General features: G+C 45.5%; 1 protein-coding gene across 1 annotated transcript; it reads right to left on the bottom strand.

Moving 5' to 3' along the window:
• Positions 1-6,688: 6,688 nt before the first annotated feature.
• LOC136682409 (serine/threonine-protein phosphatase PP1-beta catalytic subunit) lies at positions 6,689-14,024 on the bottom strand. Its single transcript, XM_066658879.1, has 7 exons — positions 13,898-14,024; positions 11,460-11,690; positions 9,534-9,638; positions 9,149-9,220; positions 8,590-8,741; positions 7,660-7,794; positions 6,689-7,332 (listed from the first exon to the last, which is right to left on the bottom strand). Exons 1-7 carry the CDS (start codon positions 13,995-13,997, stop codon positions 7,228-7,230), a joined length of 900 nt encoding a protein of 299 aa, XP_066514976.1. The 5' UTR covers positions 13,998-14,024; the 3' UTR covers positions 6,689-7,227.
• Between the last annotated feature and the right edge of the window lie 971 nt (positions 14,025-14,995).

The raw sequence follows: 14,995 nt of genomic DNA, 5'->3' as shown, positions 1-14,995 counted from the left end.
ACTATTCCTTTAAGGCCAAGATTTGAAGCGACATATTGGTGTTATCTGCTGCCAGTCTCTTCTCAGAATGGGAACAACACGGTTACAGAACCACTCCCGTCTCTTAATGACTGTCGGAAAAGACTAAAGACCTTAGATAAGAATAAAGACTGTTATAGACTGTGTTCTGCTGTCAATCCGTGACCTTACAAAAGAGACATACTACATACCAGAGTCTTCTAAGCACCTGCTAACGTCACCAAACCCTGACCAGATAAAGATCAGGAAATAAGAACGCTAATTCTTCCTATTCTTCTCCCTCAGCGGCTACTGAAACCTGGAGTGACATAAACGACAAAAGCGTTTCTTTAATTCCACAGAGGACAGGTTTTACAAAGAAATACAACAGGATTCATTCATTCACTCACATTCGTTTACTGTCTGAAACCGCTTATCCAGTTCAGGGTCACGGTGGGTCCGGAGCCTACCCGGAATCACTGCACGGAAGATGGGAACACAACCTGAAGGGGGCGCCAGACCTTCAACAGGATTCAGAAGGTTGATATAAATAATTGTGCTCTCTGGTTGTAATTCTGCTTGTTACAGTTTTACTGTAGTCTGTAGAAAGAAAAATACTTATTTAAACACGCCTAAAATAATTATTGAAAATCAGAGCTGTTAGTCAGAAGAGGAGGTCTCCGCATTTATCCCAATCCGTGCAGTGAAACACATATGTACACACACACTATTGAACTCTAGGGGGCGGTGAATACACATGCGGATGGCAGCCTTAGCCACAGCGCCCCCGGGAGGGGGTTTGGCGACTCAAAATGTCCGTAGTTGTGAATGTGTGAGTGTACGTAGCCCTGTGAGGGACTAGCGCCCCCTCCAGGGTGTGTTCCTGCTTGCGCTCTGTGATTCTGGGTAGGCTCCAGACCCACCGCGATGAACTAGATAAGTGCTTACAGACATTAAATAAATAAACTCCATCAGTGTGAACATTTTTATGTTGAATTATATTAATAAAGAGCAATAAATCTGGGGATATTTTGCCACACAAAGCCTTACATTTTATGCCAAACCCTTCTTTAGCGAGTAGCTTTTAGAGGCATTAAGTTTTTGTTCTGCATTTCACACCAAACCCCTCAGAATGGCTTTGTTTACATTTTAACCATTTAATTTATGCAGACATCCATTTATGTAGATCAGTCTCTGTAACTCCTCCGGGTTCCTCAGAGCTGTGGGGGATTTTCTGGTGATGTGCTGTGGTCAGGTATGTGATGATGGATAGATCAGCGCTCTCCTCGTGGCTGGTTTCTGTTTGTTCAGCCTCGCCCTCCGCGCTCACAGCTCTATCTTTATCCAGCCGCATCGCAGTGTGGTGTTTGTCTTAACATCTAATAATGACAGGCTTTCAGCTCTGCAGGCTTCAGGAGTTAGCTATTACCTCATTTACAGCACAAGAAAAAGACCAAGGCCATGTTAGTGTGTGTGTGTGTGTGTGTGTGTGTGTGTGTGCATATTAGTCCTGGACTTAGTCATTACCTCACTACTTTCGTTCATTTCTAATTATCATTCATTCATTCATTCATTCATTCATTATTTTGTCCTGTTCTGGGTTACAGAGGAACCAGAGTCTAGCTGAAATCACTGATCACAAGTCAGAAACTCACCCTGGACAGAGCACTAGTCCAACACAGGACATCACACACTCACCCACTCACATCTGTGGACAATTTTACACATTCACTCAGGAATGGATGGTGGATAGTTTTGAATGATATAAAAGCTGCATAGTTGCATGTATTTTTGGACTGTGAGTGTAAACCAGAGCGCCTGGAGGAAACCCACACAGACACAGGGAGAACACATCGCACTCCTCACAGACAGTCACCCAGAGGAAACCCACACAGACACAGGGAGAACACATCACACTCCTCACAGACAGTCACCCAGAGGAAACCCACGCAGACACAGGGAGAACACACCACACTCCTCACAGACAGTCACCCGGAGGAAACCCACGCAGACACAGGGAGAACACACCACACTCCTCACAGACAGTCACCCGGAGGAAACCCACGCAGACACAGGGAGAACACACCACACTCCTCACAGACAGTCACCCGGAGGAAACCCACACAGACACAGAGAGAACACACCACACTCCTCACAGACAGTCACCTGGAGGAAACCCACACAGACACAGGAAGAACACACCACACTCCACACAGACAGTCACCCGGAGGAAACCCACACAGACACAGGAAGAACACACCACACTGCTCACAGGCAGATTAGTGCTGTGTAGGTTTGACACTCCCTACAGTGTATAGTCATCAAAAATGAACAAAAATTATATACATTGTTTCCTAGGCTCCCAGTAATTATTAGGCCTTCTGTGAAGACCCTGAAGACCTTAAAGTTTCCTCTCTGCTGTAAACAGAAACAAGGACACCAGCCACCAGCTTAAAACTCTTAAGGCTTAACATGTATCATAATAACAATAAACATAAGAAACAGCACATCAATTTGCTGGTAAAAGTGTCCCCCTCCTCTGCTCATATGTGGCAGAACATACATTTGAACATTAACGTCTCTGCACATTCAGGAGCATGGTCTTGTAAGACCTGAAACAACTGCCCAGAGGCGCTGCCCAAACACACTTGCCTATAAGGACTTTGTCAGTAAATCAGTCACTAGTTAACTCTCAATATAAAAGGCAGTGATAACTGTGTGTGGACATGTACAACTGTGTAAGAGACAGCAGGTGAGGACTTAAGCAGCTGGAGTTCATCCATTTTTTCCAGCTCCTTGCGACAAACAGAAAGCTGCTGTCCCTAAAACCCAGCCTGACATTTGACCTCCATTGAGTCATCACGACGACAGGTGTCCGAGCTCCGTCAGCTGCTCATTAACGTGTGTTTAAACAGCCGCATCTCTCCAGCAGCTGCAGAAATCTGATTTCGATAGTCAGACCTCTCCCCTAACAGTTCCCCTCCTGCACAATGATCTGTCTCTATACACACCACAGTCACAGAGAAAATAAAGGTATTCTACCCAAATAAAGAGATTTCTAATCACCGAGGACATCACAAACCTGAAAACTGGATGCTCTTCACTCAAACATAGTGATTAATTTTACTTTAAAGACACCTCCTGTGAAAACCAAGTGTTTAGACTTGTTAACATCTGCATGTGGTGGTGTTCACAGGATATGAAGATGTATCGGGAGTGAATAAGCAGAAATTGCCTTGGCTGAGTATTTCCAGTTTGAAAGAGCAGCTGCGATAAAGGCAGGGATTACTTGCATATCCATGAATATACTACATGAAGGCAAAGTTGTAGATGTTACAAGACCCTTTAGTCTAGTCACAGTCATCAGTAACTTCAATCAAAGCTGTTTGTCTAAAAAGGGGTCCTTTTTATAGTGATTTTCTGAGGTAAAATATAAATATCAAAATTTAAAAATGTATATTTTAATTTTTGAACATAAGTTTCTATTTTATTTATTCATTCATTGTCTGTAACCCTTATCCAATTCAGGGTTGCGGTGGGTCCAGAGCTTACCTGGAATCATTGGGGGCAAGGCGGGAATACACCCTGGACAGGGCGCCAGTCCTTCACAGGACAACACACACTCACACATTCACTCACACACACGGACACTTTTGAGTCACCAATCCACCTACCAACGTGTGTTTTTGGACTGTGGGAGGAAACCGGAGCACCCGGAGGAAACCCACGCAGACACAGGGAGAACACACCACACTCCTCACAGACAGTCACCCGGAGGAAACCCACGCAGACACAGGGAGAACACACCACACTCCTCGCAGACAGTCACCCGGAGGAAACCCACGCAGACACAGGGAGAACACACCACACTCCTCGCAGACAGTCACCCGGAGGAAACCCACGCAGACACAGGGAGAACACACCACACTCCTCGCAGACAGTCACCCGGAGGAAACCCACGCAGACACAGGGAGAACACACCACACTCCTCGCAGACAGTCACCCGGAGGAAACCCACGCAGACACAGGGAGAACACACCACACTCCTCGCAGACAGTCACCCGGAGGAAACCCACGCAGACACAGGGAGAACACACCACACTCCTCGCAGACAGTCACCCGGAGGAAACCCACGCAGACACAGGGAGAACACACCACACTCCTCGCAGACAGTCACCCGGAGGAAACCCACGCAGACACAGGGAGAACACACCACACTCCTCGCAGACAGTCACCCGGAGGAAACCCACGCAGACACAGGGAGAACACACCACACTCCTCGCAGACAGTCACCCGGAGGAAACCCACGCAGACACAGGGAGAACACACCACACTCCTCACAGACAGACACCCGGAAGAAACCCACGCAGACACAGGGAGAACACACCACACTCCTCATAGACAGTCACCCGGAGGAAACCCACGCAGACACAGAGAGAACACACCACACTCCTCACAGACAGACACCCGGAAGAAACCCACGCAGACACAGGGAGAACACACCACACTCCTCGCAGACAGTCACCCGGAGGAAACCCACGCAGACACAGGGAGAACACACCACACTCCTCACAGACAGACACCCGGAAGAAACCCACGCAGACACAGGGAGAACACACCACACTCCTCATAGACAGTCACCTGGAGGTAACCCACGCAGACACAGGGAGAACACACCACACTCCTCACAGACAGTCACCCGGAACGGGAATCGAACCCACAACCTGTGTTACTGCGACACTAACCCGCTGCTCCACCGTGACGCCCTTCTATTTTATGTAGATGTTCTGAAATAAAAATCAGTTTTATAACATCATTGTTCACTGATTTCATGGGATTAAGGGCCAGTGCTAATTAATGTGATCATAATTATATGTATTACTTGATACTGAGAAGACCGAGTCTGTCTGAGTCAGTGCTGAACATAAAAGGAATATTTGGGTAGTCCATTAACAGAGCAATGTGTGTGTGTGTGTGTTGGCTGAGCAGCTGCAGTGGTCAGCAGGACAACAGCTGCTTTACTGCTTTACTTCTACAGTAAGCCAAGGTTAAAAATTACTCTATAACCTCTGCCTTGACCCCAATTATAGAATTTATTAAAATGATTTTAAACTATATCTGTGAGTTAATACTGGACGACACCTTAATGATTAACTGTGCAGCAGCAGGCGGGTTATAGTCGGTCCTCATACACCTGTTTAGTGGAGATATAAACCAGCCAGTGAGTTTATCACGAAAACTTCGAATCCTGCCTGTGTCTAGTCTCTCTAAAAATAACAAAGTTCCAGACGCAGCCGTCCAGTGTGTGCTACCGAGAAGATAATTGTGTAGGGATTTGATCTTGGACTAAACCTGGCTGTCCATCTCCTCTGTGAGCTGCAGACAGGAGTCATGTGATGAATGTTTATGTCTCTGCCCTGGTCCTGCCCTCTAATCACCTCCAGCAGACCATAACGTCACCACAACACACAAATATAAGCCCTTCATCTGATGCCAACTCTCAAATCCTAAGGTCCGCTAGTTTCATGATCCATGTAAAGCTTAGAAGTGCCTCTGCCTTGAGCTTTGACATAAACCACAGAGGCAGTGAGGTTCTTGTTGTAATTTCCACTGCTTTTCCTCTTGAAGTGGAGTTCGTTCTGAGGGCCCTTGGTCGCGGTGACCTGCGGCTGGACTCGAGTGAATACGTACGAGTGGAAACTGGAGGCTGGGAAACAGCTCGTCTTCCTGGAGAAGGTTCAGAGGTTGATGCTCTGCTTTAATGGAGCTGTTGTTTATTTATTGTACACAGGGTTTGGAAACCACAGTAACACTGCAGCGCCTGATAAACTCTTGCCAGCACCACACACTCGCACACACACACAGTCGTGTGGTAGTCTTTTTCCAGAGATAATTGGGTCCAAGCTTGTCTAAGCAGGTCTGGAGCTGATTGACATCTTGGTTTGACCAGAATATCAGTGTCCAAACACATCATAACCACACTTTCAGGACAAAAACCTTTCATAATTAACAGACTAAAAGAAATGGAGCTCTACTGATACTGTGTTGATTTCCTAAAGACAACTATATTTCCCCTTCACCACCTCCAGAAAAGAGTGCTGTTGTCTGCTGCTTGAAAATGGCAACTATCTGTAGTGCATATGGACTGCAGCACCATCTGCAGGACGCGCTGTGTAACTGCACGTTTGTGTGTTATTAAAGGGAACACAATACGGAAAAAAAATAGAAATCACGGATTCAGTGCATTCGCGCATTAATGTGTGTATCTGGAGCCCACCAACTCACTTACTGTGAAACAAGATCACCCAGTCAGTTCTCAAAACAGACACAAAAACTGGGAATAAAAGTGATCAAAACAAGAACGGAGAAGAAAGAACAGAGCGAAAACGGCTAAAAATATAGCTTCTGCTCCTCGCTCTTCACTGCTGTGCGCTCGGGGTCCGGGTGAACGGCGAGCGGCTCATTATCATTTAAAGGAACAGGCGCTGAAAGTGGTCGTCCCAAACGGGGAGGACGCTAATGTGCCGCTTGATTCTGTTTTGACCAAATCATGCCACAGATGTTTCATTAAGACCCAGAACTTGGAAAATGAATACGAACGTGTCCCCTTTAACAATGCTCTTTAGGAAAGTAAGAAACAATCCACTTTTCACGCAGAGGAACAAAGTACAGACCACACAGAGGCCTTCGGTTTATTCTGGTTTATTTACTGAAAACCCAGATGAAGTTATTGGTTTATTTACGTACTCCTGCTACTTTCAAACAGGCTCAGGAGAATGAAACATGGTCAACTAAAAAAGACAAAGAGCTAGTTAATGTACATCATTCTGTCTTAGGCAAAAGCAAAACAAACAAAAAAGAAAAGAAAAGAAAAAGAAAACACGCAGATATGCAGACAGATACATAGCGGGTGTTTGTGTCAGTGTGTATCGCTTCTTTGTTTTATCCCCAAAACATTTGCAAAAGGTGTGGTTACACAGACAGAGAATGGGATGAAAGATGGACAAAAGAAGGATGTAGAGGAATACAGAAAAAGCTCAGGAGACGGAGGGGGTTATAACTTTTAAAATCAGAAAGGTTGCTTCGCGAGTCGTTTTTCACTACATTGTTTTTCCGTCTTTGTAGAAATTGCAGAGGGAGCTTCACATTCGTTCACTCCTTCACTACTTCATCCCAGACTCTCTCTCTCTCTCTCTCTCACTCCTCTCGGCCCGTGGCTGGTTCAGATGTTCACCGCTTTTTGGGTGGGGCTGCTGTGCGAGGGGGAGTGACGGGACGTCCCGAGTTCATCCCTCCGTACTGATACTTAGCCTTCTTCTCTGAGGGCTTCAGAATCTAAAGAGAGGGGACAGCAATCAGAAGCAGAAGCAGGTCGATTCACCAATTAAGCACGGAAAGCATCGAGTTCTGGAGAGTGCACAAGTGCCTAACAAGTAGGGTACACTCAGTGGACACACTTCTGAGACGAAGGACATTAACAGGGAGCTTGACCCCTTTATGAAGAATTTACAAGGGGTTACAAAACGGCAGCCTCTTATTGAACAAATCACTTTTGCAGTGGGATTAATAAAAGTGACATGCGTTATTCTTGGGCTTTGTGTGTGTGTATGTGTACACGTGTGCTTGTGTGTGTGTCAGGGTGAATCTGTGTGTGTGTGTTACCTGGAAAGAGCACATGAGGGTTTCGTCCACACTCATCATGCCTCCGGCGTTGTCAAACTCTCCGCAGTAGTTGGGAGCAGAGAACAGAGTCACCAGCTGCCGCTTAGCAAAGAACTCATAACCATCTTCCACCACCTGTGTTAACACACACACACACACACACATCAGCTCCGTGCCAGAGACTACCACAGTTGTCTTCACAGTGCTGGACTCCCTGTGTGTGTGGAGCACATCTGTGGAGTGAGTAAGTGAGTGAGTGAGTGAGTGAGTGAGTGAGTGTGTGTGAGTGAGTGAGTGAGGGAGTGTATGAGTGTGTGTATGAGTGAGTGAGTGAGTGAGTGAGTGTGTGAGTGAGTGTGTGAGTGAGTGAGTGAGTGAGTGTGTGAGTGTGTGAGTGATTGAGTGGGTGATTGAGTGGGTGAGTGAGTGAGTGTGTGAGTGATCGAGTGGGTGATTGAGTGAGTGGGTGAGTGAGTGAGTGTGTGAGTGAGTGAATGTGTGAGTGAGTGAGTGAGTGAGTGAGTGTGTGTGAGTGAATGTGTGAGTGAGTGAGTGAGTGAATGTTTGAGTGAGTGAGTGAGTGAGTGAGTGATTGAGTGTGTGATTGAGTGAGTGAGTGAGTGAGTGGGTGAGTGAGTAAGTGGGTGAGTGACTGAGTGAGTGAGTGAGTGAGTGAGTGATTGAGTGGGTGAGTGAGTGAGTGAGTGAATGTGTGAGTAGTGAGTGAGTGAGTGAGTGAGTGAGTGTGTGTGTGTGAGTGAGTGTGTGAGTGATTGAGTGGGTGATTGAGTGGGTGAGTGAGTGAGTGAGTGAGTGAGTGTGTGAGTGATTGAGTGGGTGATTGAGTGAGTGAGTGAGTGGGTGAGTGAGTGAGTGAGTGAGTGTGTGAGTGAGTGAGTGAGTGAGTGAGTGAGTGAGTGCTTTATTGACCTGATGAGCTCTACAGATGAGGTCCAGATCATGGCGGTTGAGGAACTTGCTGACCACGTCTGCTCCGAAGGTGAAGGACACACCGCGGTCGTTCTCTCCCCAGCCCTGAACGTCCTTATCCGGGTCTGACCACAGCAGGTCACACAGCAGCCCTGGACACAACAGAAACACATAAGTGATAAGAAAGAGCTACTGCTAAATCAACCCAAAGTGATCTGAGAAGTGTCAGGTTTGGTCTGATTCTTCGCGTGCAGCTGAACTGAGACCACTTCCGGAGATGGTCTGATTACGGTTCGCTGTTGTGTGTGTTCACAGGGGTCTGATATCAGGTCATGTGCACTCATACGCTAAAGAAGGCATCACTCAATGGACTGAAACACGGAAAATCCCTTTATTGAAGAATAAAGAGCATGTTCAGGTGGTTTTTCACCCTATGAAACCACGTGGGTGATCATCCATCTCTGTGGGTTTGTGTGGGGGGTGGAACTGACTTGAGTTTGGGTTTTAAAGCTAGAACCAGAACCAGTTGGCTTTGGTCTGGAAGCTGCTGAGCTCTCACCTGTGTCCGGGACATCTGTGGGCCTCATGATCCGTCGGATCTGCTCCATGGACTGAAGATCAGGAGACAGACCTGAGACAAACGGAAATGACCTTAATTACCCCAACTGCTTTAATGAACCTGAATTATACGAGTTAAAGTATGATTACACCAATTAAACACAGTTCAACAAATTAACCAATTAAAAACATATGCTCAAATAATTATACCATCATTTCAATAAATTACAGCAGTTTCAACAATTTATTAAGTTCTGCCAAAAGCATCCATTAACACATTAAGACAGATATTTAAATGAACAAATAGGTTTTATAAGTGTATGTAAATTATATGATGCATTATTATTACAATGGATTTTTAAAAAATACGTTCAGTGGAGCCTCACCTCCGTGGCAGCAGAATATCTTCTCGTCCACGATGGCAGCGATGGGGAGACAGTTAAAACAGTCGGTGAACGTCTTCCAAAGTTTGATATTAAACCTGCGCTTGCCTGAAAAACACAAGACACCATTAGCTTTCAGATTGGTGAGTGTAAGACCGAATAATAACATTCATTCATTCATTCATTATCTGTAAGCTCTTATAAAGTTCAGGGTTGCGGTGGGTCCAGAGCCTACCTGGAATCATTGGGCGCAAGGCGGGAATACACCCTGGAGGGGGCACCAGTCCTTCACAGGGCAACACAGACACACACACTCACACCTACGGAACATTTTGAGTCGCCAATCCACCTACCAACGTGTGTTTTTGGACTGTGGGAGGAAACCGGAGCACCCGGAGGAAACCCACGCAGACACAGAGAGAACACACCACACTCCTCACAGACAGTCACTCGGAGGAAACCCACGCAGACACAGGGAGAACACACCACACTCCTCACAGACAGTCACCCGGAGGAAACCCACGCAGACACAGGGAGAACACACCACACTCCTCACAGACAGTCACCCAGACGAAACCCACGCAGACACAGGGAGAACACACCACACTCCTCACAGACAGTCACCCAGACGAAACCCACGCAGACACAGGGAGAACACACCACACTCCTCACAGACAGTCACCCGGAGGAAACCCACGCAGACACAGGGAGAACACACCACACTCCTCACAGACAGTCACCCGGAGGAAACCCACGCAGACACAGAGAGAACACACCACACTCCTCACAGACAGTCACCCGGAGGAAACCCACGCAGACACAGGGAGAACACACCACACTCCTCACAGACAGTCACCCGGAGGAAACCCACGCAGACACAGGGAGAACACACCACATTAATATTAACAGCTTTCTGAGACAAATGAAAAATTTTGCCTCCTATTTTATTTCAAAACACAGCGGTTTCCCCATTTGAAATAGTGCGTCAAATTAAAACAAATACATCACGCAACAACATTATTTTGCTGATTGGTACACAAGGAAAACTCTCAGGCTTCATTTTCCACGATTTATCTACAGGAGAAATCTGATAGAGGTCTGACAAAACAACATGGGACTCCCATTTAAGAGTTCTGGGAGACACTGAGTTTACAGCTTTGTACACTAACCACAAGCATTCCTGATCAGCTGACTCTAGCCTTGATCCGTAGAGGAGTATTATATGTGTCGTGCAGAGTGGAGCAGCGACTCCCTAATGCCCTAATATAGAATATAAAAGCCCTTAAATGTGCTGTCCTTTAGAAGCCTGCTTGCACTGTACATGTGCAGTGTCATATTTTAACCACCAGGGGTCAGCAGTCTTTATGCAGATTCATATCAATTCCAGCTTTCAGCTGATTTAGCAAAACTCATCCTAGCACTGAGCTTCACACCGAAACTCCAATGTACAGCTTTCCTCTTACCCAGGGGCAGTCGGTCAACCAACACGTATGTGCCGTTTGCTTCTGTACCTTTACACTCATGCATGCTTACCTTGCATGACCATATGTTTGTGGACACACTCATACGTATTAATCAGACGTTTGCTCCCACTCTTCTGGGAAGGCCTTACACTAGATGTTGATGGCATTCAGCCACAAGAGCATTAGCGAGGTCAGGTACTTGTGCTGGATGACTAGTTCTGGATCTCAAACGCCACACAAACTCATGCATGTGATACTGAGTGGAGCTCCACCTCTCCAGGGACTCCATAGCCCAATTACAGGGTGCTTTATGCTAGCCAGCATTTTACATTGAGCTTAATGGGCTTAGGCTCATGTGCAGCGTTTTTACAGAGATCCTACTAACGTTAGCTTATTTCGCTAATTAAAGGGACCGTCAACAAACATTTGGACGTGCAGTGTCTGTCTGTGTGTAAGTGGTGCGTACACTCGTCATAGAAGCCGTAGATACGGTTGATGGAGGCACACTCGTGGTTGCCGCGGAGAAGGAAGAAGTTTTCTGGATATTTGATCTTGTACGCCAGCAGCAGACAGATGGTCTCCAGAGACTGCTTCCCTCGGTCCACGTAATCCCCCAGAAACAGGTAGTTTGCCTCTGGAGGAAAGCCCCCATACTCAAACAACCTCAACAGGTCAGTGTACTGACCATGGATGTCACCTACAGAGGGAGGGAGAGAGAGAGAGAAAGAGAGGGGGAGAGAGAGGGGGGGGAGAGAGAGAGAGAGAGAGAGAGGGGGGGGGAAAGAGAGGGAGAGAGAGAGAGAGAGAGAGAGAGAGAGAGAGGGGGGAAGAGAGAGAGAGAGAGAGAGAGGGGGAGAGAGAGAGAGAGAGAGAGAGAGAGAGAGAGAGAGAGAGAGAGAGAGAGAGAGAGAGAGGATAAGTGGGGCAACAAACAGATGGATAGAGATATGAAGAGATTATAATAAGTGTGGGGCAAAATGTTTAGTCAAAGTATATATATAAATAAACAGAGAGAGAGAGAGAGAGGAGGGGCAGTAAGAGAGTGTGTGAGAGAAAGTGCGAGAGTGAGACTCAGCTGTGTGGTGCCCTGATGGAGTGAGCTGAATGTGAATAAAGGTGTCCGCCACTCAAAATCAATAGAGTCTGTGTACTCCAAAGCCTCGCTGCACCACTGACCTACATATAACACAAAAACACATGCCTACGCCCACCAACCCAACCACACACACACACACACACACACACACACGTCCCTCTTCATCCTCCCTTCAGTGTCCTGTGAAAGGAAGAGTGTGGAGGAGACTCTTATTTTACTTTTTCAATGTTTTTCAGTTTGTTTTTCTTTTGTTTGCTCAGTTTGTGATGGACTTTGAGACAAGATTTGTTTATATGACACATCTCAGCCTCACACACACACAAACACACACACACTGATCTATAATACTTCAGTAAGAAGCAGCGGTGTCCTGTTTGTTTATTATTTAAGTGCACTGTTTTCAAAGTGCACTTGATAACCATTTATTTAAAGAATGACAAACACAGAGGCTGCACCCCAGCACATAAGGAGCCCTGTACGTAGGCACCATTTCTAATCCCTGACACACAGTCCTTATATGCTCTGTGTACTAATGTCGTGATAATTCAACAGAAAAAATAAAAAAAAACTTTCATTTATTTCCATTACAAACTCCCTTTCCAGTCAAGTTGCTATTTTGGAGATACAGGGTTTTGCTCTTATTTTGAAAACAATGTGAGCGGTGCTCCGTAAGCCTACATTCACAATAGTCTGAAATAATGACCTCGGTTGAGAAACCATGTTAAAGGCTAAGCAGCACTTAATGGACCTCCATGAATATTCGACATTATTGTAGTTACTGACAGATATAAGTATGAATTAAAATGAAAATAGCAGCTTAATTTGCTTTAAAACTGACAATTTTATTAAACTGACGGAAAAACCCGAGCTCTCTACGGAAATTCTCGAACGCGACCGTGACGTCACTGGTGGACAACAGCTGAACAACGCCGCGGTAAAACACCGTTATGACTGACTGTTATGACAGTATCTAGCTAAATAACCAACATTATTCATGACAATAGCCTAGCAATAAGCTAAACTCAAATGTAGAGGTACCGTTATTCTTGTAAATGTGATCGAAGTCGAACTCGAATTCATCCGACACTATAAACCTCCGTAATGCAGCTACGTAGCCGAGTATAATCTGAGACACCGAGTTTAGCGAGTCAAGCTAACGTTAACTAACACCAACTAAAACAGGCGAAGTGAGTGTCCTTACCCTGTTTACCTCCATGTTACAGAGGCTCTTGAACACCTTTCGTTGGTGTCCTTACATGCCCATATTGTTGGAAAAGCGCCAGTGAAATGAGCTACAGATAACGGAGTGAGCGGATGGTCCTTTCCAAAGTGTCCGTTTAAAATGGTCAAATTTAGTCCATTTTCTGGATATTTTGGGATCTTTGGGCCATTTGTTCACAGATGTCCCACTGTACATTGAATGATTGCAGCCAAAAACAACACACCTTTTCATCATTTTGCATTAAATTAAGTGCAGCTTCTAGAGTGTTGTCCACCATCTACGTCACAGGCAAGACGCCTATTAGAGTTTCCCAACACCGTTGGGGGGGGACCAACGGTCTTTTAAACCTTATTCCTTCAATTAGTAAGAAATAACATGTTTTCTGACTCTCAATAAACACAAGTTAGGAACTCAAACTCCACTGTATTTATTTGTTTGACACTTTCATATCGCTGCTGCTTGGCCTTTAAACCAGGCTTGCAGTGAGAGGACTGTGTGTGTGTGAGTGTGTATGTGTGTGTGAGAGAGAGAGAGAAAGAGAGAGAGAGAGAGAGAGAGAGAGAGAGAGAGAGAGAGAGAGACTGACCGCAGATTTTGAGTGGTGCCTCCAGCTCCAAGAGAATGGGCTGACTCAGGAAAATCTCTCTGGACTTAATACAGAGCCCTCGGACCTCCGCCTCCGTCATCTGCACTATCTTCCCCGGCCTGCATCCTCTCACTGAGAAAGAGAGAGAGAGAGAGAGAGAGAGAGAGAGAGAGAGAGAGACTGTTATTGATACAAGAAGGTATGATGCATTCCTAAACAGTAAATAAAATGAAACAGGAAATAAAGCTTTGAAAAGAAAAAAAAGATTAAAACTCAAACTGTGCCCCGGCGCTGGATCAGAGGAACGAGAAATGGAGATAAACGAATAAAAAAGAGGATGAACGTGGTTAGGATTCTCAAAATAACAGCAAAATGTAATAAACCACAAAATGAAAGTCTGAGCTTGGCTTTAACATTTTCAGAAATAGTCTTCCACACAGAAAGCTGAAGAAAGGGAAGTGAACATAAACAGTCCGCTCTTCACTCTTTCACAGCATGTGACTTTTCGAGAGTTAACAATTATTGAAATGGACTCGTAATGATCTTCAGTCCTCAGTGAAATGCGATCATTGTCACGAATACAGATTTTAGATGGCCATTCCAATCAACCTTGATATTACTTTTTTATGGCTTGCCCTAAAATTAGCAAATGTGCATTCATTTTTATTTATCATTTACAAAACCACAGCTGTCTGGAATGTGAATTCTTCTCTCTATATTTTTACCACCTACTATTCATTACAGCGCAGTATAATAACTTTAACATTTTAAAGTTTAACGATTACAGTAAACCTACCACTAATACGATAACCATTACCTTTACCCTTTTTGTGTTAGCAATAATGCTAACAGTCCAGAACAGTAGGTAACACTTTATCATGATGCTACCAGTCTTTACACAAACTCCACCAGTGTAAACTCGTTTCTATCAAGAAATTTTACAATATTCATGTACTCTGGGGGGCGGCGCAGTGGTGCAGCAGGTTAGTGTCGCAGTCACACATCTCCAGGAGTGTGGTGTGTTCTCCCTGTGTCTGCGTGGGTTTCCTCCGGGTGACTGTCTGTGAGGAGTGTGGTGTGTTCTCCCTGTGTCTGCGT

The sequence above is a fragment of the Hoplias malabaricus genome, unplaced genomic scaffold (genome assembly GCF_029633855.1).
Source record: "Hoplias malabaricus isolate fHopMal1 unplaced genomic scaffold, fHopMal1.hap1 scaffold_228, whole genome shotgun sequence".
In the NCBI taxonomy this organism is placed as follows: Eukaryota; Metazoa; Chordata; class Actinopteri; order Characiformes; family Erythrinidae; genus Hoplias; species Hoplias malabaricus.
This window is presented reverse-complemented; position numbering and strand designations above follow the sequence as displayed.